Genomic DNA, 26,324 nt, shown 5'->3' with positions numbered 1-26,324 from the left:
CTATCGATGTGTGAGCAGGGGATCCATTCAAAATAAATTTTTTATTTAAAAAATATCGGTATTGATATTTTGATTTCTTTAATTTAGTTGCTGACTAAATTTCTACAAGGTAATAGTCTAGAAGAGCGGCCTGAGCACCAAAAACCGCGAAAAAATTACCCTCGATGGACCGCGATTTCTTAGGAATTTACGTGCAGAAGATTATTTGCGGAAATGCATTGTTCTCTTGTAATTGCATTTCAAAGTTGCGTGTTTTTCTATAAAAACAAAGTAGGATTTTCTAGGATTTTGAGGTGTTTTGTGTCATTTTGCTATAAAAAACATATGGGCTTTCCGTTTGTTGTCAAAATAATAAGCGTTCGAAAAAATTCGACAAAAATGTGAAATTGTTTTTATAGCAGGCCAGACCCCACAACCGCGAATTAATATCCTCGATGGACCGTGATTCCTTAAGAGCTTGGGCGACCATGGATGACCAACATATACATTTTTAAGATGTGTCTTAAGAAATCGCAATCCGAGGAGGATCAACCTTAGTCTTTATCAGTACCTCCTTATACTTGTAACTTATTTGTAATAGTAAATAAAATGCTATATAAAACTATGGTTAATGATTGGACAGTAAATATTTATTTATAAAAAATGCTGGTTAGTGGTACAGATTAAGCCTATTCTTTTTCATTGTCCGTATCGGTGGATTCCTGAAATTTAAGATAGTTAATTGTTAGTATTTAAAAAGAGATGGGAAATGCTAAAAAAGCGCCGGAGGCAAAAAAATTAAAAAAAAAAATCGCGCTTTTTTAGCATTTCCCATCTCTTTTTAAATACTAACATCGCGTTCAGGATTAAACAATTCGCCCATTGCTGAGAAAATTGCATGGAATCTTGAGGTGTGGTTTGGGTGCCTTTTCAAAAAAGTGAATCGCGCTAGGTACCCTTGGGACAGTCCTTGCTCTTTAGAACAACTCCATGTCTCTGCAGAAATGCAAACACTTCTTCTTCGTCCATGGCAAGAAAGTCTTTATAAGAAATAGTGCACCCGTTGCAGGAATCCATAGTAAACAAAAATCAAAAGTGCCATTTCTGATTAAGCAACAAAAGCCTACTTGTTTTTTATAGCAAACCCATAAATTCCTAGAAAATGCTACATTGTTTTTATAGCAAAATGACACAAAACACCTCAAAATCCTACTTTGTTTTTATAGCAAAACACGCAACTTTGAAATGCAATTACAAGAGAACCATGCATTTCCGCAAATAATCTTCTGCACGTAAATTCCTAAGAAATCGCGGTCCATCGAGGGTAATTTTTTCGCGGTTTTTGGTGCTCAGGCCGCTCTTCTAGACTATTACCAATTTTGTATTTATTTGTACATGTTTACATTTACATTTCGAATTCCGGATTTAAGGAATAGAAAAAGGTAGTTTTTAATATTTTTTGGAGTTTATTGTATATGTATTGTAAATGCATTTAATAGCTATTTTTATAAAGTATTATAATATCATATTACTTAACAACAAAATAATTTTAGAACTAATCTTAAAATTTGTGAACCAGTCACGATATTTATTTTTACTCAGAAAGTATCGGTATTATTTCTCACATCCCGAAGTTCAGTGAGTTTCTGGTCACCCCAAAAACCCGAAAAGTCTATTTAAGCCACCGCACCGCTCTTCTTCTTGGTAATTTTTTGCTACGGGGAGGACATGTCGCGTCGCGCACGAATTAATTATTAATCAAGAGATCCGACAGTGCTTGTGCAGTGCAAGTGTGAGTAGTTTTTGCCGAGTATTTTCGGGATAAAAATCGAATCAAGTTGAAGAAATCACAGCCAGCTGCATACGTGTGCACTTGAAACGCACACACCAACACACACACACGCGCGTACGCAACAGAGAGTTGTAGTTGTAGTTGTAGAAAGTGCAGCAGCAGCAGGCGCGGTCTGTAATGTATATATGTATCTGAGCGATTCGGGCATACGGACGTGTAAATAAACCGGGTCGCCCACATTCTAGGGGCGGTACTACGCCCTCCGCCGGAATCGAAATCGAAATCGGAACCGCGGCAAACGTGTTCAATTTCCGAATCGCCCCTCGCTCGCTCTCTCGCTCCAACTCTCTACCCCCTCTCTCTCGCTCGCCCTCAGTGCGTGCGAGTGTGTGTGTTAGTTAGTGAGCGGCCTGCCCGTGTGTGTGTGTCTGTTTTTGTTGGTCACTTTAATTCGCCACATACACACTCCAAAACAAAAAAAGAAAAACGAAAAGAATTCGCGTTAATCCTGCAACACTTTTGTTGATTTCTCCTTTCATCTCTACATCCTGCAGCTTCCAGAGATTTTCCCTTTGGGTAAGCGATTTTCCACGAGAGACTTTTCATCTGTTTTTCCCCGCATGCACTTATTGGACTCGTAATGCCAGTGCGTTCGTGAACTTGATTTTGATTGGGGGTCGAGCCAATTAAACCGGTTCGTGTAAATAAAATCCGCTGAAGATTCCTCTTCTCGTTTTTCTGGCTAAATGCAGTTTTCCGGCTTAATACCCGTTACTTTTGTGAGTCGGGAGGGTATATTGTATATAGTACTTGTCAGTTCCGAGGTTTTACATATTTTCCTTATCGGTATCAACAGTTTATGATCTGTGATCTCGAAAATTATAGATTCTGAAAAATTTGATTTAATAGGATTTCTTTCCTGCTTAATGCCCGTTTCTTTTGTGAGTCGGGAGGGCATAATCTATATAGTACTGGTCAGTTCCGACGTTTTACATATATTCCTTATCGGGATCAACAGTTAATGATCTATGATCTCGAAAATTATTATTCTGTTTTATAATATTTACAAAGAATTTAATTTATCCAAAAAGAAATTTGCATTATTTTAATCTTACTATCTGAACCTACAATTTTTTTTTAACACGACAGTAATTACCGGATATCCCCTAGTCGAGATTATTTTTTTCTGCTTTCAACTCGTGGCATTGCAAATGCATTGCTTTTTATCAGCCGGCACTGTGGAACCGAATGCATTAAGGTCGTCGCTTTCCACCTGCAATTAATGCCCACAGCTAATGACAATGGGCCACGTACTTATCGGCCGCACTGTAATGATGATAGTGACCACCGGATCGTCGGAAAATAATGCTCACTTGGGTCGTGACTTTTTCGTTGGCTATAGTAGAGCCCCAATGGCAATACGCGACACACAAAGAAGAAACACTGATTGTGGGAAAGATTTCGCGGAAACATTTCCTACTTACTGATTGCTCAAAATGTTATTGGGTGCTTTTTTTTTGGTCGAATTCTTGGAAATATTACTCATTTCACTGGGCCTTATCTTTTAAAATAGTTAACAATTATCGTTTAAACTAAAAGTTTTTAAGTTTTTAGTGTTAATTGAATAAATATTTTCTCTTCAAAATTTTTCGCAAGAAGAACATAATATTTGTACAATTTATTTTTCGTTGGAATTCTTTAGTTATTAAACCTTATCTGCAATTATCTTGAAATATTGTCGCATAAACCATATGATATTCCATTTTATCATAACGATAAAGGAAAATTGTAAGATTATTTTTTTAATTTAAAGCTTTCGATTAGCTAGAAGTCTCTGAAGGCCTTTGGCTACCGTTCCGCTTGAAGAACAGCGATCCACCTTGCACTTTGCTAACGAGCCACGCCCACTCCTGCGCCCACCTGTCCTCTATGCCCCCTTATGATATAGCAACCTGACCTCGGCCTCTGCAGCAGTTGTTGTGTGCAAATGAAGCTATAAAACTGGCCCATGCCTCCAATAAACGAAAACTTTTTTGCTGGCCAGTGGCCACTCTTAATGGCCTAGAGATCATCTCCCTCTCCTCATTCCCATTTTCCCAGTTTAGTTGGAGCACTACGTTATCCACTTCCCTCCTTCTCCTCCTCCTCCTCCATAAAATCGAGTCTTAGAGGAGAAAGCCATCAACGCTCCGTAAATTCCCCCGAGCAAACACCGAAACTACAACAACTACACGAGTACATTTACCTACACACCTGCAACTACAGTTATGGCTGGCAGCGTACAAAGAAGAAGCTGCACAGATAGATATATAGATGCTGTGTAGAAGAAAAGATTTCCCCGCAGTAAAGCGGGTTTACTCTATCGTAATTATCTAGGATGAAGCTGGGTTTTTATAGCACTGTCATGCGGTTTTTTCGTTGCGTTTTCTTATTCGGACGGAACGGACAAGCGGACAAACGGACAGACGGACAGCAAGAAGTGATAAAGCCGGCCCACAGATGAGATGACAAAATGTTGTGGTCTTAAACACAGTTTCCTGCTCATGATCGAGTTTTCGATGGAATTGGAATGTCTCGAGAGTTCTATTTATAGAGTAGATATCTGGGTTAAAGAACTGTCTACACTAAGAAGTTGTTAATTGAAACACTTCTTGAGATACGAATTATTGATTTACACTTTCCTGAAGATAAATTTGGGTTCTTGATATTTAATCAAGTAAATCTCTTTTTAAAAAGATTGGTTGATTTTTATAATATCTCTAAGATATTTTTTTAATGGTATCATCTTAACTTCAGAGTATTTTAGAGTCCATTAGGTAATGCTGGCATTTCTTTTCCTTCTGTGGTCACTTTCTCGACCAAAAAAACACGCTGGCAGTAGAGCAAAAATGATGCTATTGCCGTTGTCATCTTTTATGGTTGCTCTGTTGCAGTTGCCCGCTGCCACTCATGGCAAAATGAAGACAACTCATCCCGGAATTTAGCCCCCTGCCATCCGCCAACCTCCCATATCAACCCCCTTTCGGTTTTTCGAGCTTGATTGAGTGCAGCAAATGTCCATCGGGGGCAGTAAACATAGGATGCTGGGTAGCTGCACAGAAAAAAATTAGGATCATCTAGAAACTGGTATTATAAAGGGGAAATATGAACTACAACTTGTTTTGTATAACTTAGATGTTAAATATATTTATTTTTGATGATTAAAAATCTAAAGATCATATTGGAACTAACGTTATAAAAGAAGTTATGGTAGAAAAGGAACTAAGATGATCTTAAAACTGAAAAAAAAGAGTCATATAGATAGTAAAAATATTAATTTCTGATGAGTATAAAATTAAGATCATCTTGGAACTGATATCATGATCTTAAAACTGTAATAAAAGGAATAAAATATATTAATTTCTGATGAGTTTAAAACTAAGATCATCTTCTATTATAAAAGAAGTTATGATAAGAAGGAAATTAAGATCATCTTAAAACTTAAATAAAAGATTTAGATATTTTGAAAGATTAGCCGTTTCCAAGCATTTTTTCTAAGCAACTTTCCAATTGGTAATGAAATTGTCTTAAAAATCCGTAATATTTTTATCTGTACCACAAACTGGTGACAACTCAGTGGCCAAGTGTTCAGCCGGCGGCGTCTCTCTTTTCACATTATTAAACGTTAATGAGTTTTTAAGACTTGTTTGCGCATGTGGGCGATGCAATGCGATGTGATGATGGTGAAGAAGATGGAGTGCTCGACTTGGAGTTGCAGCCTTGAAATTGCAATTGGCCGTCATGGCCAAAAACAGTCAAAATGGAATGGGGAAGGGGGAATTTGGAGCGAAAGTGGGTAGAAAACACAGCAGCGACAGCAACAGCAGTTGCAAAACCAACAAAAGTCGCTGCTCCAACTGGAGCTACAATTACAAGCATCATTGGCCTTATTTCTTTTGTGTTTTTTTTTCCCCTGCTCGTTTTCCGAGCTGCTGTTTCGAATGTCACAAGATACACATTAAAATGCCCAGCTGACGTAGCTGACTTGGTATATATTTGCACAGCTTTCGCACTCCACCACCATCGATTTAACTCCCTCGCCTTTTCTGCTCTTTTAGTTGCGCTTTTATGGGCTTCCGAAAATGATTACGCGGCATTTAACACCAGAAACGGAATCTATTCCGCAAATTTAGCACTTTTATTTCTATTTTTGGCACTTGAGCTGACTAAAAAATGTTCATAAGCCGGAGGTCAACAAGAAGCATTGAAGCATCTTAAAAGGTATGGAATTTTTATGAAATAGGGGTATTTCAAGAGGAATTCAAGAAATTCTTTTCCTTAATCGTGAGGAAAAAAAACGGTAAATTCATAAATATTGTCTTTAAACAAATGGTGAAAGCAGCTTATAGATGCACTTAGTTTCCCTGAACAAATCTTTATGAAACCATTGAATACAATACTCTTTAGCCCCCCATTTGTTTTTCCCATTTCTTTAGAATTTATGTTTGTTTTTTTTTCGCCCATGAATTTGCATTTTTTTCCGTCGCTTTTTCTTTTCATTTTTTCCATTCTCTTTAAATTGTTGTCTAATGAAAATGCCTTGATTATTTATGAGCATAAATTAAAAATTAACAGTACGCCGCACACTGCACCCACACAGACGCAATTCAATTATGTTGCACATATATTTCATATTGCAATAGCAGCGAAAATTTATGAGCCATGCCCCCAGGGTCGAACTTGACAAAGCCCAACCGAAACCCGGGCCCAAACTCAAACCCAAACCCCGCCGAAAACCCAACCAAATCGTACTGGAGCGAACCAACCAGCCAAGCAGCACCGCCAGTAATGCTAAATTAAAACAACGGTGGCTAATAAAAATTGTCCAGTTTCTATTTTCACCATATAATTGGTTTATGGTAAATGTAATCTTAGTTAATTTAAATTGAAATGTAATCATCAGGAATAGGTTGTGGGTGGTTTTGGGAAACCAATTTTGTTGCACACTTCTTGAGTACCAAATTTGTTGGTGCTATTTACCTTTAAAGGTTGTTTTCCCTTATAACAAGAAAGAATGGTATATTCGAGTACCTCGACTATCAGATACCTGTTAAGGAAGTGTAAAAGAGATTAAGAAATGCATGCAGCAAAGCAACTGCTTGCACTGCTTGAATTTACTTATTTGCTCATAACTTTTTAATGAATGGTCCGATTTGAAAAATTTCTTCCACATTTCAATAGGTATTAAAAAGACAAAACGAGTATAAAAATATAAAATACATAAAAGTAAAAAATGGTACTAAAAAATACTTTTAAAAATTTTTGACTATAATAATAGTTTGTAAAAAAGATTGCTACTGAATGAAATTCAAGAACTGAATTCTGAAACCTAAACGGAATTGTGGTTGCCCATACAGTTACCGATTCTGACCTTTGATAATAACCAGATTGGACCGGAAAATAGCCAAGATGACAACGCTAAGCTAAGCAACCACACCCGCCAGCAACAATGGCTGCATTAACAACAAAGGTCCAATGCAGCAGAGCCAGCACAGCATATTTACCAAGGTTGGCAACGCAGCTCCGTTGGGTGCAATGCAAACTAGTGGGTGGATGGGTGCATAGTGGGTTGCTATGTTGGTTGGGTTGGTATGATGGTGGCCCCATAAATTCTGATCAACTATTAGTGCATGAAAAGTAGCCGGAAAGAATGTTCTGTTATCTAAGGCACTTCGCATGCGAGTAGGGAATATGGAACAGCGATAGCGAAGCAAACATTGAAATAACATTTACCTAACATAATTTAGCTCTCCAGAATTCGAGGTTCTTCAATTCACGTGTGTCCCATGGAACAAAAAGTCACCTCATCAGGCTAATTACTATGGTTAAGCAGCATCGAACGGTTACGCAAGGTGTTTTAATTAGTTCAATGGCACTTGGTTTCCATCTGTGTCAGGTTTCCAATCAATTTGTGCTTGCAACCCAATAGCCCAATACCATTTGCATAACAGATAAGCTGACAATCGTAACGTCCAATGATGAACTGAGGGAGAAACAATGCAGCTTCTCTTTATAACTCTGCCAAATTTATAGAAAAAAAAGCAAGGGAAATTATTCAAAGGTTTTAAAAATTATTTGCAAATTTTAAACAATTTAAGTACTTCAATTTCAAACTAAAAGCTAGTCTGTACTGGTTTTAAATTGAATAAATATTATTAAAATATTGGTTCACATTTATAAGCTGCTTTTATGGTAGTATTAAATTTGTCTGTTTTTCCCCCGACCCAAAATTTATTGTTGGGTAAATACTTGCCAAATAACTTTATTATTTTGCGTACATTTGTTTAGAAACTTTTGTAGACTCTTAGCAAAGAGTTTTCTTCTCTTTTCCTCCCCACCGCAAATAAGTTCTTACCAACAGCTTTGAGCTTGATGAATTTCAAATATCTTTGTCACAATTGATAGTGATAAATCTAGAAATGTTTTCTGGTTAACAAGTTTCAATTCTCTTGATGCATACATATATACGAAACCTACATTGTTGTATACTTTCTTTATAAATAAAATTTAAAATCTTTCTTGTGTAAATTGAAATTTAAATCTGCAGATGTTGCCCCATTATAATCACAATGCGCAACGATGACTCAGAAATTCTTTGGCATAGTGTTGTAGGTCTGGCACTTTGCATTAGTTTGTTGTGGCGGCGCCGAGCTGAAGATTATGAGGTTGTGTAAGCTGCTCCCTTACAAAAAAACCGAGAAAAAATAATACAAAAATCTACGAGAGCAGAAATAAGCAAATGTGTGCCATAGAAATTTGTATTCCATTGTCATGGACACGCATCACATGGAAACGAGGAGCCAAATGGAAATGGGGGAATAAAGTCCGTCAGTCACTCATATATTCATACAGCTAAGGTCAAGATAATAGTACTTTAAGAAGGATATAACTAAAAAAAATTTAATAGTTTGTAAAAATTCTCGCGATCTTATCTATTTTTGCCCTTTATGTGAATATTTTTAGGGGTTGTCAAATGCTTACAATATGTGAGATATAAATTAATAAATTAATTAACGAATCGCAAATATTGTAAAGCAGTAACCTAAAATAAAAACATTAAAAAGGGATTGCTATTATTATAGAGCCCAACGTGGGGCTCTGTGGGCTGTGGGGGACAATTGTCCCCTATATGTGAGTCCGAAAGTGGAGAATGCTGTAAAAGTGGGACAGTGGGGGAAAAATAAGGAATCGAAGAAGAAAGGAGGGGGTAAAACCCTGCTGGCAAGGAAGGCGATTAAGTCAAGGCAATAATAAGGAAATAACATTTTAATGGGACAAAGAGAGATTGGCTTGGCCTGTGTTGTGTGTGTGCGAAAGGGAAGGAAACAATACGCCAAAAAGAGAGAGGGGATAGTAGGGTGTGCGCCGATGGTTCGAAAAACCGCAAAATCACGTCCACGCCCCCTCTTCTCCCCCCTCGAATCTCTTAATTCCGGATGCATTCATGCGTGATTGGTTTTTGTGATAAGGGGATAAGGGGGACTGGGTCTTTTATTCGAAAACTCACTGACCTGCTTTGATTCGATTTGGTAAAACTAGTTTAACTGATTGAATTGAATTTGTCAAGTTTAAATGGAAATGAATTTGAAGTGCGCTAGTCTAAATATTAATTTATTTCATGTCTATGTTGAATCGAATTTGAGGTGAAAATTGGTCAAATTTATAAAATCCATAATGAAGAATTGTTAAAATTCCTATTAATCTCTCTCAAAACCATTTCACAATGCAGCCGAAAACAGCGCGTACCAACAGAGCACCCGAATTTTCGAAATTTCTAAACAGCAATTATAATCCCATTTAATTAAGTCAACCTTTCTCAATGCATAATTGGCTTAATCGCATAAACGAAGCTGCTGGGCATAATTAGAGGGCAGAACAAAGCGAAACCAAAGGAAAATAATGATGCGGGTACAGCGTAAAGCGGGGGTTTTGTTTTCCGGGTCCGAGTTCAAGCCCACCCAAGGATGGTCCAAATAGAATTACCATTGTGCCAAATGTCAAACCTCGAAAAACTTTTCGTTTGTTCCACTTATTTGTCTCCCCCTTTATGCGCAGGGTTCAGCGTTTTTTTACTGCCTGCCTTGTTTTCGTGCAAAGTTTTACAAATTGCAGGAAAGTGGTATAACAAAAAAAAAGTTTGTTTTAAATAAAAAACGCCGCAGAAAAAGAACTCGAGTACTGTAAATGAGCAATTGCTATGCAAACGCTGGGTCTCTTAGCATATTTCTGCTTTCTAAACGCCCCCGCCTCTTACTTATCCTCTTCTGCTACATTTAACACAGCGGAATTTTTTTCTACTCTATTTTTTCTGTTCGTTCTTTTCGATACACAGAACATTTTTATATTTTGTACCAATTTTTATGTAAAATTTATAACAAAAATCCTGATTTTAGTAAGCAAGTATATTAAAACTCAGTTATTGTTAAGTGAGTTTTACTATTATATCAAATAATTATATCATATACACATTTTTTCCTGTGTACACATGCCAAACATTAAGCTCCGATTCGTTGTCCTTCTCTCTTACCCACTTTTTCTCTCTTTCTATTTACTTTTAATTAAAATGCGAGTCATGAAATCTTTTTTTTCTTTCTCTTGCCAAAAGATTCGACGAGAAGAAAAGACAGAAGACAGAAAAATTAGCGCAAAATCCGCTTTATGAGTCTGGAACAGTTGATGGTTGCAAATGATAATGATGATGATAATATGTCCCCATATCCAGATACATTATTCAGTTGTCAATTTTCGTATTTCGACACATTTCTCTTCGTTTGGTGACAGGTTTTCCCCTCTACTTTTCTTTTCGGTTCTCCTCTCGAAAATTCCTATTTAATTCATTGTCATTTATTTTCTCTTTTTGGTCGGCTCGGCGGAAAAATCTCATCTTCAAAGCAATTTTTATGGCTTTGTCCATTTATGCTGATTGATACCCAACCAAAGGGCAATCAAATGAATTACTTTTGTGTGTTATTAAAATGTATTTGCTTAGCTCGGTTTGCATTTGCGTTTATTTGGATAATTAACTGGGTTAAATTAGATTTATTTTAACTCACACAACAGGCAACTGCAAATAATGTATTTATCCAGCTGAATAAAAGCACACACCATATTTTAAATCTAAATATGTATGCCAAATTTTATTAAAACCGGTTGTTTCTCACTTAGTTAGAAACGTTCCCCAGACGATATAACCTTTTGTCGCGCCCCTTTGGGGGACTCTTTTAATTGATATTCCCATATCTCTGAACACGACTCGTTTTTATCGGGTATAACAGTAGAGCTTCTCTTACTTAAATCACAAAATGCAGGAATATTTAATGTGATTTAAGTGATAGAAACGCAATAAATTAGGATATCACTGGTGGAAAAACTTTAAAAAATTCTGATATGAGCATAACAATCTTCTTTATAACTCTTAGTTCTAATAATTCCAAGAACTTTCTTGTGTATCATATTAGGGAAGTACGACTGTTAAAAAATAAAGTCTGATGAGGGGGGAAAATCAGCATTTTATTAGCTGAAATTGCGAGGCGTTGTCATCGCCGCTGACGACGACGTCTTAGTTCATTAACCTGCCGGACGGACTTGGCATCGCATTTGTTTTTATGACTCCAAAAGCCGAGCGGTGTGTGGATTGTGGAACCTGTGTGTTTGTGTATGGAGCGTATTTATAGCGCTAATTTGTATCATTTCATTCCCGGCTCGACCGGCTTCTCCTTTTCTCTGCATGCCAACATGAAAACGAAATAAATTTTATTTGTGTGCAATATAAATTACTCGCCTTTCACATCAGGCAGCCCAGAACTCCCGAACTCTCGAAATCCCCGACATTTCTGGCAGTTGGCCACAGATCATTAAAGTGCCGGAGTGCAGGGCCCCCGAGACACCTACAACAAGTATTATCCCCCCAGAGAAACAGGAATAAGAAGAAAACACTCTTGAAATTTATGTGAACTTTTTTATTTCAGTTCGGCGCGACTTGTTGTTGAAGTGTGCGCCAAACGAGTGTACTTAATTATACCAAATATATTTTCTGGTGCCCAAACTTAAAGTCGGATGATTTATACATGGGGCGCATGCTGGGGCATTGAGATGATGAATTTATGTGTGTGGAACCTGTGTTGGTTTTGGGGTACGCAAAATTATGTCTGGAAGTCAAGTGGTAGCGCTAATAATGTCTGCCTATTAGTCAACATATTTTGTTCTCAGAGGTGTTGTTGGTTTATTTAGGTAGGCTTTCCAAGAATATTTTATTTAGACTATTAATTTAGGAGTACTAAAACCAGTTTTCTCGTCCGCATGTTAAATTAAAAGTACGGTTTAAACATGCGGGAGATAAAATGGACCCAAATTTTTCAAAAATATATAAACACTTTAAAAATGAAAATAAAAAACCAAAATCGTTTATTATTTTCTTTCAAATTTTCTACAAATCTTTTCCATGTTTTATGGATTGTATGCAAATGTACGAAAATCGCGACCAAATGGGAACCCACCATTTAAAACCAGTCCGTCGTCAAATGGTCATCAGCGGGTCAGCAAACTACTCTCGTAATTGTACAATTTCATTAATTGCATTTAATTGCCTACGTTTTCCAAATTGTTTTCACTGTGTGTTGTGCGCCTTTTGTTTTTATTTTCCTGTTACTGGTTTGCTTGCCGTTTTCCTTTTCGTTTTTTTTTGCACTCTTAATTGCATTTTGTGTTACAATTTCATTTTGTAAGCGTTGTCACAATAGTTGTTGCCCTCGTTTATTGGCTTTGCTGCTCTTTTTGATTGTTTTTTGTCACCGACGGGACGTGACCTTTGTCAACACAGCTGCCTATTCATTAATAAATTACTACGAATTGATTGACAACATGCACAGATTTTTCTCACTCGACTACTAATGGCCATATGACACTTGATTTAATTTTGAATTTATTTGAAAAAGTTCAGTAACCGTAAATGAACTAAATGTTTCAAGGGTATAAATCGTTTTTAATGTCTTCCATGTCTTGTTTAAATATATAAAGTTTCTCGAAATCATTCCTAGTGTCATATGGCCATAACTATTAAATAAACTATAATATTTGGATGGCTGTACATTGTACAAACGTCTCTTTCAAACAGTTTCGATCTGTTAACATTATGCAGCTATCTCCGCTTCACATCGCTTCCGCCTCGTGTTTGAGAACTTCTTGTAAAAGCTGACACAGATTTTCATCAAATTAATTGCTGTGCGCTTTTTTGAGTGCGCGCCACACACTCAACAAGCGTGCTAAGTGTTTTGGGGCACAAGTTCAGTTGAAACGCGCTTACAAGCTCATCTACAGTGCCTGCTGAGAAATTGTACAAATATTACCTATTTCTTTGAGCTAGCCCATTTACAATAGTGTTTCAGAGGAACTAGATATCAAATGATATTTATGTTCCTATAGAGAAGGTAATTTCCTTAAAAATCTCAAGAAGTTTGATAGGTTTCTCTTGATTTTTTTGAAACGGTTATTTAAGGTTATTAAGTTATTCTTATCTTTATAATGTTTCAATATTTAAAAGATTTTTAAATTTAAAAAAATAAAGATGTTTTGAAATAAATTTTTTTTTAGTTTGTTTTAAAATTTATTTTTAAATGATACTAATTTTAGAAATGAACTTGGCATATTTATTACATTTTTATTATTAAATTACCGCAAGATTAAAAATACTTTGGGATTTAAAAAAATTGAATCATTTGTACATCGGTTTCAAAAATTCTTTAATTTAAAATATGTTTCGCAAAAGTTATAGCACGAGCACTCGTAAATCGGCATCATAAAAAGAAAAGTTGTTCGAAATTAAAACCACCAGAAAAAACCGAAAAGTTTTGTAAATTCCCGAGCAACTACTGTACATAGAGAGGCCTGCCACGCCCCTCGCTGCCCCGCCCACCTCCAAGCGCCTTATCAGTGGCAATAAACACAGCGCAGCTTGAAAAGCTTTCAGCGGGCGCCACATCATGCTCATCAGCACCACCCACTCCTTTTGGCCCCTTGTAAAAAATGTTAGCTTCCGCTTTGTGGCCCCGTTCAAGATGGAAAATATAAAAAGAAGAGAAGGGACGGGCAGCACTGGAATATTTCAATTTATGGCAGTTTGACACTTTTTCAATGTTACGTGCTGTGAATTTTTGCGCACTGCTGAGCTCGCGCCGCGCGCTCTATTTTAATTAAAATCCCGGAAAATTAAATTACGACAAAAAAATTTGTGCTGGCGCAGTGCAGTATAAAAGGCAAAGGCAAAACTTGAAGCATTGAATCTCTATCATGAGAGCCACCCACGAATGGAAAATCTGAGAGACAGACAGAAATCAGCGCTCAAGTTCAGAGAAGCCGGCAACAATTGAAGTCGATTGTCGTACATAAATCATCAATTGCTGTCGGCACTGCGACTCAACATTGAGTCGAGAGTTTCCCGCAAATTACTGCTGAGAACTGTGGAACTTCAATAACTTCTCTGCTATTCTCAGTCAGCAATAAGTATTGTTTATTGTTTTTAGGAGAAGGAGGCTAAGGGAAAACGAACTTTATCGTTTAGGAACTTTTCAATATTAATTTTTATTAAATCAACAAGACTGTTAGCCAAAAGGGGGAGCCAGAATTTTGATGTGGGGGGATTTTAGACAAAAAATTTGTCTGAAATATTTATTTTCTTTATGATTTCTTTATTAGAGAATGCAATTATTTTGTGACAAAGATTAATTCGTTTATTGCATGTCACACAAAGTGAGAAACTACTGTGATTGCGTTGTTGCTCTGCTCTTCTTGATTTTCCCAGCTTCACTTACTTTGAATAGAACATTGTAATTAAGTTATAATGTAGATTGTGGTTATCAGATGGTAATTCAATTATTTCTTGAGCAAAGATAACGGGTGAAGTGTTATTATCTGTGATTAATTCTCATTGGAATTTCACTTTTATTTTTTGCCACCCCTTCTGTAAATTATGAAAAATATATAATTGTTTACTTTCGTTGCTGTTTTCAGCAGTTAAACTGATTACCTGTCAATTAGCAGTTCACAAAGCGTGACTTCGACAGCCACCGCTCATCCCAACAAAATATCCATCCATTGCGATTCGAATAATATGTGTGCGGGGCCTTAATTGAATTTCAACATTTTACCAGACCAATTATGCTCTTTTCAAGCAGAACTCTGAAATTGTAAAATGTATTCATTTGACATAATTGTAATTGAATTGTCTATAGTGGATGGAATATGCATGCAAATGGTTGGCGGCAAACATAAACAACCGTGAAACAGAGCTGTTTCAATTTGATTAATTTAAATGCGACAAAAGCAGACCGAATCGAAGCGAAAGACCTTTTGACAGATGGTTTTTTTATACCTTGTCATGATGTAATAGTTATTCTAAACTTTTTTTTTAGGTCAGCTATTGGAAACACGTAATAAATTGTGCAAGTTTTTTATCCTTCGTTTCCATTTATCAAATAAAGTTTTCAGGGCATTGAAAGCATCATGAGATGGCATTTCAATTTTTTTCTGGAAATCTGTGCTGAATTATTAATAATTTTAAGAGCACTCGCATTTCGGAGCGTGGTTTTTAATATGACCTTTTACCCGAACGCGCCTGGATAATTATAAAAAAAAAAAATTGGAATTTATATTTCACATTTCCTTGTTATCAAATTTATTATTGATGGCCTGACATGGCTGAAAGGGCTCTCCAGTGAGCGCCACTGAAGTTTGCCTCTTTTGGGGTCTTGCACATGCAACTGCATATTTAAGCAGAGTGTTGTGCCTCTCAACCCACCCACCACCCACTTTTGCATCTCCATTTGGCCCCCAGGCAGCCTTGCCAAGTGTGCGTGTGTTGGATAGATGGTGGGAAACTGGTTTCTGTTTTTCCGACTACGATCTCCCAGACCCGTAGTCTTGTCTAGTTTGCCGCTCAACGAGGTTGACGTCGCATGCCTTATGAATGATTCAAAGGCACGTTATGTGCGCAAAAAATGGAAGATGCAAAAACTGAAATGAATCGACCATCGAAGTTTGAAATACTCTAAAAAACGGGTGAACTTTAACTTTTTCTTGAAATTAATTCAAACAAATTTTCAGCTACAAATTTAATCAAGAAGTAACAAATTTTTCGAGAATTGTGTTGAAATAAATAAATTAATAAAAATGCATTTGAAAAAACAAATTTATGTATATATTTCTTATAGGGAGTATGGTCCTTCAAATATTATTAAAACCTTAATAAGCACATTATTAAATGTTAAACCTGTTTTTAAGACCTTTGCATTAGCAAATTTAAATAATTTATTTTTAACTTTTTAAATAAACAAAAAATTCTGATAGAAAGTAAAACCAAACAGTTAAATAATACGCAAATTTTAAATATTGATTGAATGTTTATGCCATTTTTATTGTTATCGAATTACCTGTCCCAGTTATTATAAGTTTATATAAAATAGGGAATAACATTAATAACAGTGATAAATTCCAGTTTAAAGTTAGTAATACCCCTTGAGAGGGTATGATTGGAGTCAGAAAAGCCCCGTCAGAATACCGTTAAGAGTTGTTGCGCTTTTGGCTAGTACTGCCTCTCCTTCTCTCCCTCTCTGTCACTCCTAGCTCTCTCTCCCTCCCTCTGACAGCTTGTTTGGCGCGAGTTGTTGGTGGAACTGATGCTGCTTGTCTTGCCGTTGTTTTTTCTCTGCGACTATGACCTTTGTCAATGGAATTTTTGGCCAAAACGGCATTTGAAGAAAGAAAAAAAACCACACAGATTTTTTCTCCTCTTTCGGCTGATACTTGCCTTTGGCATTTGGTGTGCAAAGCGCTAGAGATTCCGCGGTGGGATAGACAGAAAAAGTCAAGATTCAAGCCGGAAAAAAGGTATTGAAAGTTAAGCTTTGATACGATTTATCGATGCAGAGGTTTCGCTATTTGCATGCAAAATGTTTGCGTTACTTTCTCAAACAACAAGAGGACCAAAACAAAAATATCAATAAAAATCAAATTTATTAAGCTGCTTGCTTCAGTTCATATTCTATTTCCTGTTTGGCATTCACAAATATTGCATTTGAAAAGCCAAGGGAAACCCTTGCCTTAACTTTGCTTTTGTAGTCAAAGAAAATAACATATATTTTATATATTTTCTTCATACTTTAATCAAGCAAAATTAAAATTTATTTTGAAAAAAAATCGTTAACAAGCTAATGTTAGCTTTTTCCCAGGTTGACGTAAATTAATATGACTTATCTTAAATCTACCAAGAGTAATATTGACTCACATTAATTGATAACCCAGAGATAACTGGAATGATAATGATTATAATCATTATGGGATGATGATTAATTACTTATATCGACCCTAATTGCAAACACATGCGTATAACTCAATTGGGAAGAAATAGCTCTACAAATAACGGAAAATAAATTGTGCTCAATTATCTGTTTATCTATTTGGTAACAAAAAGTGTTTATTTGATTATTGGGGTATAAAAATAAATCACGGCAGCGATATGAAATCATAACTTTCATTTATTTTTTGTTCACCGCTATCCATTACAGCAAAACGATTTATCATGATGCTTATTGTTTTCTTTTTTCCTTTCCTTGCAGTTTAATAATAACGAAGGTCGCATTTTTCAAAACCGGAGGGAACTGTTGGAGCAAAAATATCTAGAAGTGGTCCGGGAATGAGTTTTCCGAGGCGAAACTGGACCTGGAAATCGTCGCCCAAGGACTGGTGATCTTTTCTGAAGGGATATGCGGCAATAGAAACTCTAAGCCAAAAGGAGTCAAAGGTCAAACCGAAAAGGGCTAGCATGAGCGAGAGTGCAAGGGAGGCGGCACACAGACAGACAGCTAGAGAGAGGGAGACGAGACGAGTCGAGGAGCTCCCATATGTGCCAACAACCGAGTTAATAACATTTCACGCTTGAGGGAGCGATAAAAGTCTGATAACGATTGATAAACCAACAAACAACCACAACACACATAACATAAGAAAACACACACATCAACATATCGTCAACTAAAAAAGAAAACAGGGTACTAACAGTGCTAAACCAAGATATTAGTTCCACATCATCAAATTACAAAATCCCAAATCGCCAAAACAGTTAACCCAGGATAATAGCCTAGGCACGAACGATAGTTAACAGAGATTAGAACAATCATGACTTTCTCGACCTTCACACGCAAAATGCGCGGGCGCATGCGCTCCAATACCTGTCGGATCGTCCTGCTCACCTCGCTCGTCTGGGTGATCTTCGACTTTGTCCTCATCGCCCGCTATTCCGATTGCATTGGCAAGGACGGATGGCGCTGCAAAAGATCCGGGGAGTACGACGTGGAGGTGAGTCTAAATATACTCGTTCAATTAGGGCCACGGGCTTTATGACACTTTTGTAAGTGTCATAACGCCCACTCATAAAGTGTCACTGTGCCCGCGGGCTTTATGCCACACACATAAACATTTCTTTCTTAAGTTTAGCCCTTGAAAATGCCCAAAAAGTATTCTTTTTATAGAATATTTGCCTTTAAATCTAGAAAATTTCAATATTTTCTATTTTACTAAATTCAAGAAAAAATACTGTCCATTTCCAAAGGCTGGCAATTTTTCTGAATTTAAAAAAAAATCTTATTCTTATCCCTTAAAATTATACTACCTGTAGTAAAAAGTGTGCAATAATTAATTAACTATTTCTAAATGTAATTTACTTTTATCTTCCGCAATATCTAGCTGCCCAATGCCGAACGCCTGGTGGATGACAATCAGCTGGTAGATGATAATGAGATCAATACGGAGAAATCCATAGATGGCGAATCGGGTGGAGCTCTCATCATGGGCCAGGGCTTTGCGCCTGGCGGCATATCCATGACCTATCCCAGTGTGGTGCTAAAGAAGTGGTTCCTGGCGCCCTCCGTTCAGGAGGCCAAGGGCAAGCCGGGCGAGATGGGCAAGCCGGTGAAAATACCCGCTGACATGAAGGATCTCATGAAGGAGAAGTTCAAGGAGAACCAGTTTAATCTGTTGGCCAGTGACATGATCTCGTTGAATCGCTCGCTGACTGATGTGCGGCATGAAGGGTAAGAGAGGCCTAACATGGTTTCAACTGGTTTTCAATCCGGATTTCTATCCCCCTTTGCAGTTGCCGTCGCAAACATTATGCCTCTAAGCTGCCCACCACTTCCATTGTGATAGTTTTCCATAACGAGGCCTGGACAACCCTGCTGCGTACCGTTTGGAGTGTTATCAATCGGTCACCGCGTGCCCTGCTCAAGGAGATCATTCTGGTGGACGATGCCAGCGAAAGGGGTGAGTTGAGGGATTTACAAAGAGTCCTTGAAATAGAGCTTGAAAAAATATCGACAGTTAGCTTTTTCATGAATATATAAAATTTGATTAAAATTATAAAAATTGATTCGATAATATCGATGTTTAAAAGTGAAAACACAAATAAACTTTTAAGAACTTTCAAGGTAGAGCTTGAAAATTATCGATATTTTCGATATTTTAATAATATGGATTCAAATTTATAAATATTTACAAGGAAAAAAACACAAATTAAATATCGAGAAATAGCAAAAAATACATATTGCAAGATGTTAGTTCTGACTTATCTTCTTTATCTTATTTTACAGACTTCCTGGGCAAACAATTGGAGGAGTATGTGGCCAAGCTGCCGGTGAAGACGTTTGTGCTGCGCACAGAAAAGCGTTCCGGTTTGATTCGGGCTCGTCTGCTGGGAGCCGAGCATGTTAGCGGCGAGGTAATCACCTTCCTGGATGCCCATTGTGAGTGCACCGAAGGTTGGTTGGAGCCGCTGCTGGCGCGGATTGTGCAGAATCGTCGAACGGTTGTTTGCCCCATTATTGATGTGATTTCCGATGAGACATTCGAATACATCACGGCCTCGGATTCCACGTGGGGTGGCTTCAACTGGAAGCTCAACTTCAGATGGTGAGTGAAATGGAAGGAGTAATCCCTATAAAGTAACTCTTTAATCCTCTTTACTATACTACATACAGGTACCGAGTGCCATCGCGAGAAATGGCGCGCCGGAATAACGATAGGACTGCCCCACTGAGGACTCCAACGATGGCCGGTGGGCTGTTCTCCATCGATAAGGATTACTTCTATGAGATTGGCTCCTACGACGAGGGCATGGACATTTGGGGCGGCGAGAATCTGGAGATGTCGTTCCGTGTAAGGCAATATCAAGGCATTTTACAGATGGCTTTTCCCGTATTCTCTTTTTTTTTGTTTTCTTTTCCTTAGCTGCCAAGCCAAGCCGCAAAAGAAAATTCAATTTCAGGCCTTGCCTTAAATTAAGATTTTTTTTTCCTTCTTTTATTTAAACATTATTTAATTTAAGTCTTTAAATTTGAGCTAAAACAACGAAACCAAAATTTATTTCTACTCACGAATACACACCAAATCATTACAAACAATCATCGATGATAACCCGCAGATTTGGCAGTGCGGAGGCATTTTAGAAATAATCCCCTGCTCCCACGTGGGCCACGTGTTCCGTGACAAATCGCCGTACACCTTCCCCGGCGGCGTGGCCAAAATTGTGCTGCACAATGCGGCCCGAGTGGCCGAAGTTTGGCTGGACGAGTGGCGTGATTTCTATTATTCGATGAGCACAGGTTCGCAAAAACAACAACAAAAAACCAACAACAATCAAACAATCAATCAACAAATTAAACAGTCAAATAACATTCCAACCACAAGTCGATTTTAAATTGCGTGCATCTAACTCCTAACTTTAAGAATTACTCGTTATCTATTTGTAATTGGCTTCGAAACGCTAACAGACAGAAAACCAAACAACAAAAAAACACTTTTCGAAAAGGTTCTTCCCCTCCACCCACTAAAACACTAACACACAACATTCAATCAAGCTGATATGTTTTTTCGAGCATAAAACTAATCTATAGCTAATGATTTCGTGTAACCACCTACTATATAAACATAGCTATCCTTAAATATGTCATGTAACTCAGAGAGCTCCCGAATCGATGTACGAACACATCAACCTTCCTCCTTATAACCGCACTGGCATATATCCTAATTAGTACGTTTCGTTTCCTTTTATGATTTCTATAAATGAAATTCTTCTCGATGTTCTTTCTTCAATTCTTCTCAGTTTCTCATGCTCATGCTCTCTCTCATGACTGTTCATCAAATCAAGATCAAGTTCAGCTAACTAAGAAATAATATCATCTTTCCTTAAACTAAACACCAAACGTATCCAGTTGTAATCCAGTTATCTAGTAATAACGAGTTGAAACCCTAAGCTAAACTAACTTGTTGCTTATTAATTATGCTTTAAGTATCTGACCAATTGGTAATTAATATTAATATTTCGTTTATTACCCTAAGTTGTAACTAATATTTAATATTTGGTTGAATTTTTTTTTGTTCCCTGTGTTCTGGTTGTTTTGAAAGATGGCTGTGGTTTAATAAGCACTTTGCAGACGGTTGATAATAACTAGAGGTTGCATTTTATGTGAAATCGATTTGTTAGAAAAATGATATCGGAATTTTATCGATCTCTTTTTGGTTATAATTTATTTTTTCAAAACCCTAAATTATATACAGCTTAAATCTAATTATAATGTTAATGAAAATACTTGTTAACCAATTTAAAAGAGGAAAAAATACGACGTCTAAAATATCAGATCAAAATAATTATCTCGATAATATTTGTTAATTTAATTTTATGAGAAGTCTTTAAAATATTGGCCTATTTTCAAGTATAAATTCCACGCATAATTCCCTGCTCTTCATACAAAGTGCTTATAATCCCTCAAAAATAATACCGACTTATAGGGGTCGCTCTTTCTTATTTCCCCCTGGATATTTTTCAATTTGAAAGCCGTTTTCCTTGAAATTGCTTAAAGGTTTTAGGGCTGGGAGTGCGGAAAGCTAGGCTTGGCTAAAACCGCTCTATAAACAAACAGCTTTCTATATATTATATATCTTTGTGTATATCTTTCTCGTCCAAACTCCTTGACCAACAAAATGCTCGATTGTCAAAATAACAACCAACCAAACACACGACCAATATATATCCCCAAATGACAAAACCGATACGAAATATGAAAAACCATCCAGGTGTGGATGTGCGGCGGTGTGCTCGAGATCGCGCCCTGCTCCCGTGTGGGTCACGTTTTCCGCAAATCTACGCCGTACACCTTCCCCGGCGGCACCACGGAGATAGTCAATCACAATAATGCCCGTCTGGTCGAGGTTTGGCTGGACGACTGGAAAGAGTTCTACTACAGTTTTTATCCAGGTTAACAAACTAAAAAAAAAAATACAAAAAAAAACAAGCAAAAAACCAAGAAAACAAAACCAAACAACAGAATGCTCCTCCTCCACTTTCTCTCTCATGCTCACGTTCTTTTTCTCCACTCTCTAATTTCTATTGTCTGTCTCTTAAATAGTGTGTTTTGTTCCGTAAATCTCTATATATATATCTCTGCATACCATACAACTACAATATTTATCCCGAGCAAGCAGCACGCCCTGCATTAGCATTATGCAATGTCTATATTCACACACATAATAAATATTTATATCAATATTTATGATTTATGGCATGGCCGTGACCGAAATCCAATCCACAACAGCAACAACAAAAAATATAGCAACCCACCGATCAATCAACTGAATCCAACCACGAAATGTTTTTTTTTGCTTTCTTCACCTTTTTTATCTTTGATTTGCAAAAAGTTTTTGTTTTACTGGTTCCCCGATTTCCAGTTTTTTCTTTCTCTGTGTTTTTTGTGACTTTTTTTTTGGTATCGTTATGGTCTTGTTTTTACCACCCCCCAAAAAAATACACCCACCTGTCTCTTTTGTCTTTTGTCCCAATTGCGTCCCCATTTTCCACCCCCAAAAAATATTTCTATTTTTGAAGAGGGATAATCACAAAGGTTTAAATTTAGTGGGAGTGGTTATTAGAAACTGGAACCTCCTGGAACCCAGTTATTATTTTTTGTAGAAAAACTAATAAAGCTAAATGTATTTTTAGACTGGTAATGGATTATTGTTTTTAGCTTTTATTAAAAAAACACCATAATATGGTTTTTTCTAGAGTTTGAAAATAATCGATATCTTCGATATTTTGACAATATGGATTCGATAATCTCGCTGTCGATATTTTTTCAAGCTCTAGTTTTTATGCATAAGACGCTTGTAAATAACATTATTGGTACTGCTTGAACAATCAATGTAGCTTTAAAGTTGAAATGCTTAAATGTTATACAGTATTTGCATGATTTTGGTATACTAACTATGTATGTTCCATAGTATTTCATCGTATTTATCTTTCATTACCAGCACGTATTCTTATGTAATTATATTCAGTCACAAAAGCATTTTTAACTTGCCTTTCTAACAACACATACACCTAGTTCTTAATACACAAAACACTCACCAAGCATATATGTTATATGTATTTAATTCCATTATCTCCTAATTAACCTATGTATTTTATTTACTATTCTTTGTTATTTATAAAATAACTTTAGGAGCTCGCAAAGCTTCGGCTGGCGATGTTAGCGATCGTAAGGCTCTGCGTGATCGCCTCAAATGCAAGAGTTTCCGCTGGTACTTGGAGAATGTTTATCCCGAAAGCTTAATGCCTCTGGATTATTACTATCTTGGAGAGGTAAGTTGAAGTTTAGAGTTTTGATTAGTTATCTTTAACTGGTTTTTGATTTTTCTTATAAAAATAGATCCGCAATGCGGAAACGGAAACCTGCCTGGACACGATGGGCAGGAAGTACAACGAGAAGGTGGGCATTAGCTATTGCCACGGCCTGGGCGGCAACCAGGTGTTCGCCTACACCAAGCGCCAGCAGATCATGTCCGACGATCTGTGCCTGGACGCATCCAGCTCTAACGGACCCGTCAACATGGTGCGATGCCACAACATGGGCGGCAATCAGGAATGGGTCTACGATGCGGAGGTGAGTGCATTTCTAAGTAGTTTTTTAAGGGTTTAAAAAAAAATGTTTTTATTGTTAATTACTTAAAGTTGTCTAGACTACACTCAGAAAAGTTCATTTCGAACGAATCAATAGTTAAGGAGTTATACCCTTTAAAAGTTATGATCCTATGTTATAGAAACAACGTCTTAAAAGTCGGTGGACGCGATAACTCAAGAAGTTATGAACCAATTGTTTTCATATTTTCAGTTATGTACATTCTTTAGCTTACTAGACGTTTTTTCTTAATTGAAAAAAAAAACAAAATATATTTGTAAAAAAAAATCATAAAAAAAGTGTAGTAACCCCTTAAAGAAAGAACTTAATTATAATTAAAATACCATTTTTATATACTTTTTCAATATGAAACTAATATATTCTGTACTTATTTCGCAGGAGAAATGGATTCGTCACACGAATACTGGGCAGTGCTTACAGCGCGCCACGCGGGATGATGCCAACACGCCGCTGCTTCGTCCCTGCAGCTACGGAAAGGGCCAGCAGTGGCTAATGGAGTCCAAGTTCAAGTGGCAGGCTCACTAGCTGGATGGCGAACCGGGTCACCCGACTACAACAACAACAACTAAACTCAACGGATCCTACTAACTATACTGAGAACTTCCAATTTATATATATGTTTAATCCTTGCTGGCTCTTGTTTTTGACGTTTAGCAGCCTAAGTTCATTTGGATCTAAGTTCTCTCTATGCAAATATCTTTGTATCTCTCTCTCTGTGTGCGTGAATGTGTTTGCGGCCGGAGAATTCTTCCGGCGGCAGGATGTCTTCCCAAAATCTTGATGCGCGTGTGTGATTGCGTGAGAGTCAATACTAAAAATTTAGATTTATCTGTTTACATGATATACATGTATATGTGTTTGAAATAGGCAGGCAGTTCTACGATTTATCTAGGTATACGTAATTGTAATGTAAATTTACATTAGCTTCGACCAAGTACCAATAAATTGGCATTTAACTGACGTTTTGTGCTTCACAGAATATAATTTTAAAAGTACATCAATTGAATCCAAGCAAATGCAGGCCAAGCAATTGCCACAAGTGTGTCATAGCAGAAAATAATAATATAACCTAAATACAATACAATGATGAAGAAAGGTTCTAATCCCTCCTCACCGAAAACCCCAAGCACACGACATTCCTAGCTAGAATTTTACTTGAGGAAATATAAAGTTCTCTACTTTTGTTTTTGTATTTAAACTTTATGTCACTTTATGGGTTGTTCTTTCCGTGCACTTTTCACTATTTAGGCTATTCAAATATCAGAGAATCTGTTGCTTTGTAACAAAATAACGCGCTCTTCATATCACAAATGGAAATTACACGAAAATGCTTCTAAACCATAATCATTATACAACGGAAAAAATAAGAAAATCTCTTAAAAATGCACGCATATCATAAATACAGTGTAAAAATATTTATAAACTACATTCAGAAGAGAACTAAACGTATAAAAACAATGTAAATACGATTAATGTAGCTATTAAAAATATACATTTAAATAAAATATTTATGTAGTACCTATATGATATACACATATGCGAAGCAAGCAAAACTGTACTATAAATTGCATTTAGTTTTAGGTTTACCATTAAGTTCTAAATTAAATTTAGATTTAATCAAAGTTTGGCATATAACATCAACAATAGCTCTCGACTAAAATATTGCTCAAAATTGAAGAACTTTTACTCTCTCAGCTATTGTGTAAATATTTCGAAAAGTATTCCAATCAAAAGAATGAAGCATAACCTGACTAAAAACGAAATTCCACAGACCCCTGACAGCAGCAAACCGATAAGACAGACAAGACACAGGCCAAGTAAAACTTTTTAGCTAAATTTATTTTTAAAAACGATTATATGGAGAACCCATAGTTATAGAGAAACAATATATACATATGGCAAAATAGCAACTATTTTAACTGGTGACGGTGCAATTTTTAATTAACATTTAAAATAACAAGAACAGGAAAACGAATCCAATCAAGCAACAAACACAGGCAGGTGTCGAGACCCTTTCCCGAAACCAATCCTATAACTAGTGTTTAGTATGTGTTGTGCGACCGGTTTTTATGGCCTACTACAACATAATAGCTGCCTATATGTTTTAAATTGTTGATTTATATATATTTAGCTAAATATAGGTTTCCCATTTCTCAATTGTAAAATCTCTCAAAACACAAACCGAAGGAATAATAGAATGATTACGCTAAACTGAATGTAAGCCAACATTTTTTTATGAATTTATCATTTCAATTTGATTTTTGTTTGTTTAGAGACTTTTTAAATTTTATAAATAAAAAAATGACAAATTATGAGAAACCTCGGTGTTGTTTTATTCATGGTACGCTTGGCGTAAAACCACTAATAAATGAATTGCTGTCAACAATTTTTCAAGAGGAAATATGGGAATGCTGACGAAATTCCTCTTTCGGAAATGGAATTGGAAAAAATTGCAATCTGCGACGAACTTGCAGGCCGCAATTCTTGATACTCCTGTC

General features: G+C 36.7%; 1 protein-coding gene across 5 annotated transcripts; it reads left to right on the top strand.

Moving 5' to 3' along the window:
- The first annotated feature begins 1,633 nt into the window (after nt 1-1,633).
- Nucleotides 1,634-26,145, top strand: Pgant5 (polypeptide N-acetylgalactosaminyltransferase 5). 5 transcript variants are annotated; one of them, XM_017140416.3, is made up of 11 exons: nt 1,635-1,771; nt 2,326-2,347; nt 17,419-18,157; nt 18,545-18,891; nt 18,954-19,120; nt 19,447-19,765; nt 19,834-20,011; nt 21,929-22,109; nt 23,350-23,489; nt 23,557-23,790; nt 24,205-26,145. In XM_017140416.3, exons 3-11 carry the CDS (start codon nt 17,978-17,980, stop codon nt 24,349-24,351), a joined length of 1,893 nt encoding a protein of 630 aa, XP_016995905.1. In that variant the 5' UTR covers nt 1,635-1,771; nt 2,326-2,347; nt 17,419-17,977; the 3' UTR covers nt 24,352-26,145. The 5 variants fall into 5 exon arrangements, with proteins under 5 accessions (XP_070073426.1, XP_016995905.1, XP_070073386.1 ...); XM_070217285.1 differs by lacking the exon at nt 21,929-22,109 and adding an exon at nt 20,277-20,457 and having other exon boundaries at nt 1,636-1,771; XM_070217325.1 differs by lacking the exons at nt 2,326-2,347; nt 21,929-22,109 and adding an exon at nt 20,277-20,457 and having other exon boundaries at nt 1,634-1,771.
- Nucleotides 26,146-26,324: the final 179 nt, after the last annotated feature.

Source organism: Drosophila takahashii, chromosome 2L, assembly GCF_030179915.1.
Source record: "Drosophila takahashii strain IR98-3 E-12201 chromosome 2L, DtakHiC1v2, whole genome shotgun sequence".
Taxonomy (NCBI): Eukaryota; Metazoa; Arthropoda; class Insecta; order Diptera; family Drosophilidae; genus Drosophila; species Drosophila takahashii.
This window is presented reverse-complemented; position numbering and strand designations above follow the sequence as displayed.

Coding starts and splice junctions, on each gene's coding strand:
- Pgant5 (XM_070217325.1), top strand. CDS start 17,978: ATGACTTTCTCGACCTTCACACGCAAAATGCGCGGGCGCATGCGCTCC. Junction 18,158..18,544: donor CCGGGGAGTACGACGTGGAG/GTGAGTCTAAAT, acceptor CGCAATATCTAG/CTGCCCAATGCCGAACGCCT. Junction 20,012..20,276: donor ATCTGGAGATGTCGTTCCGT/GTAAGGCAATAT, acceptor GATAACCCGCAG/ATTTGGCAGTGCGGAGGCAT.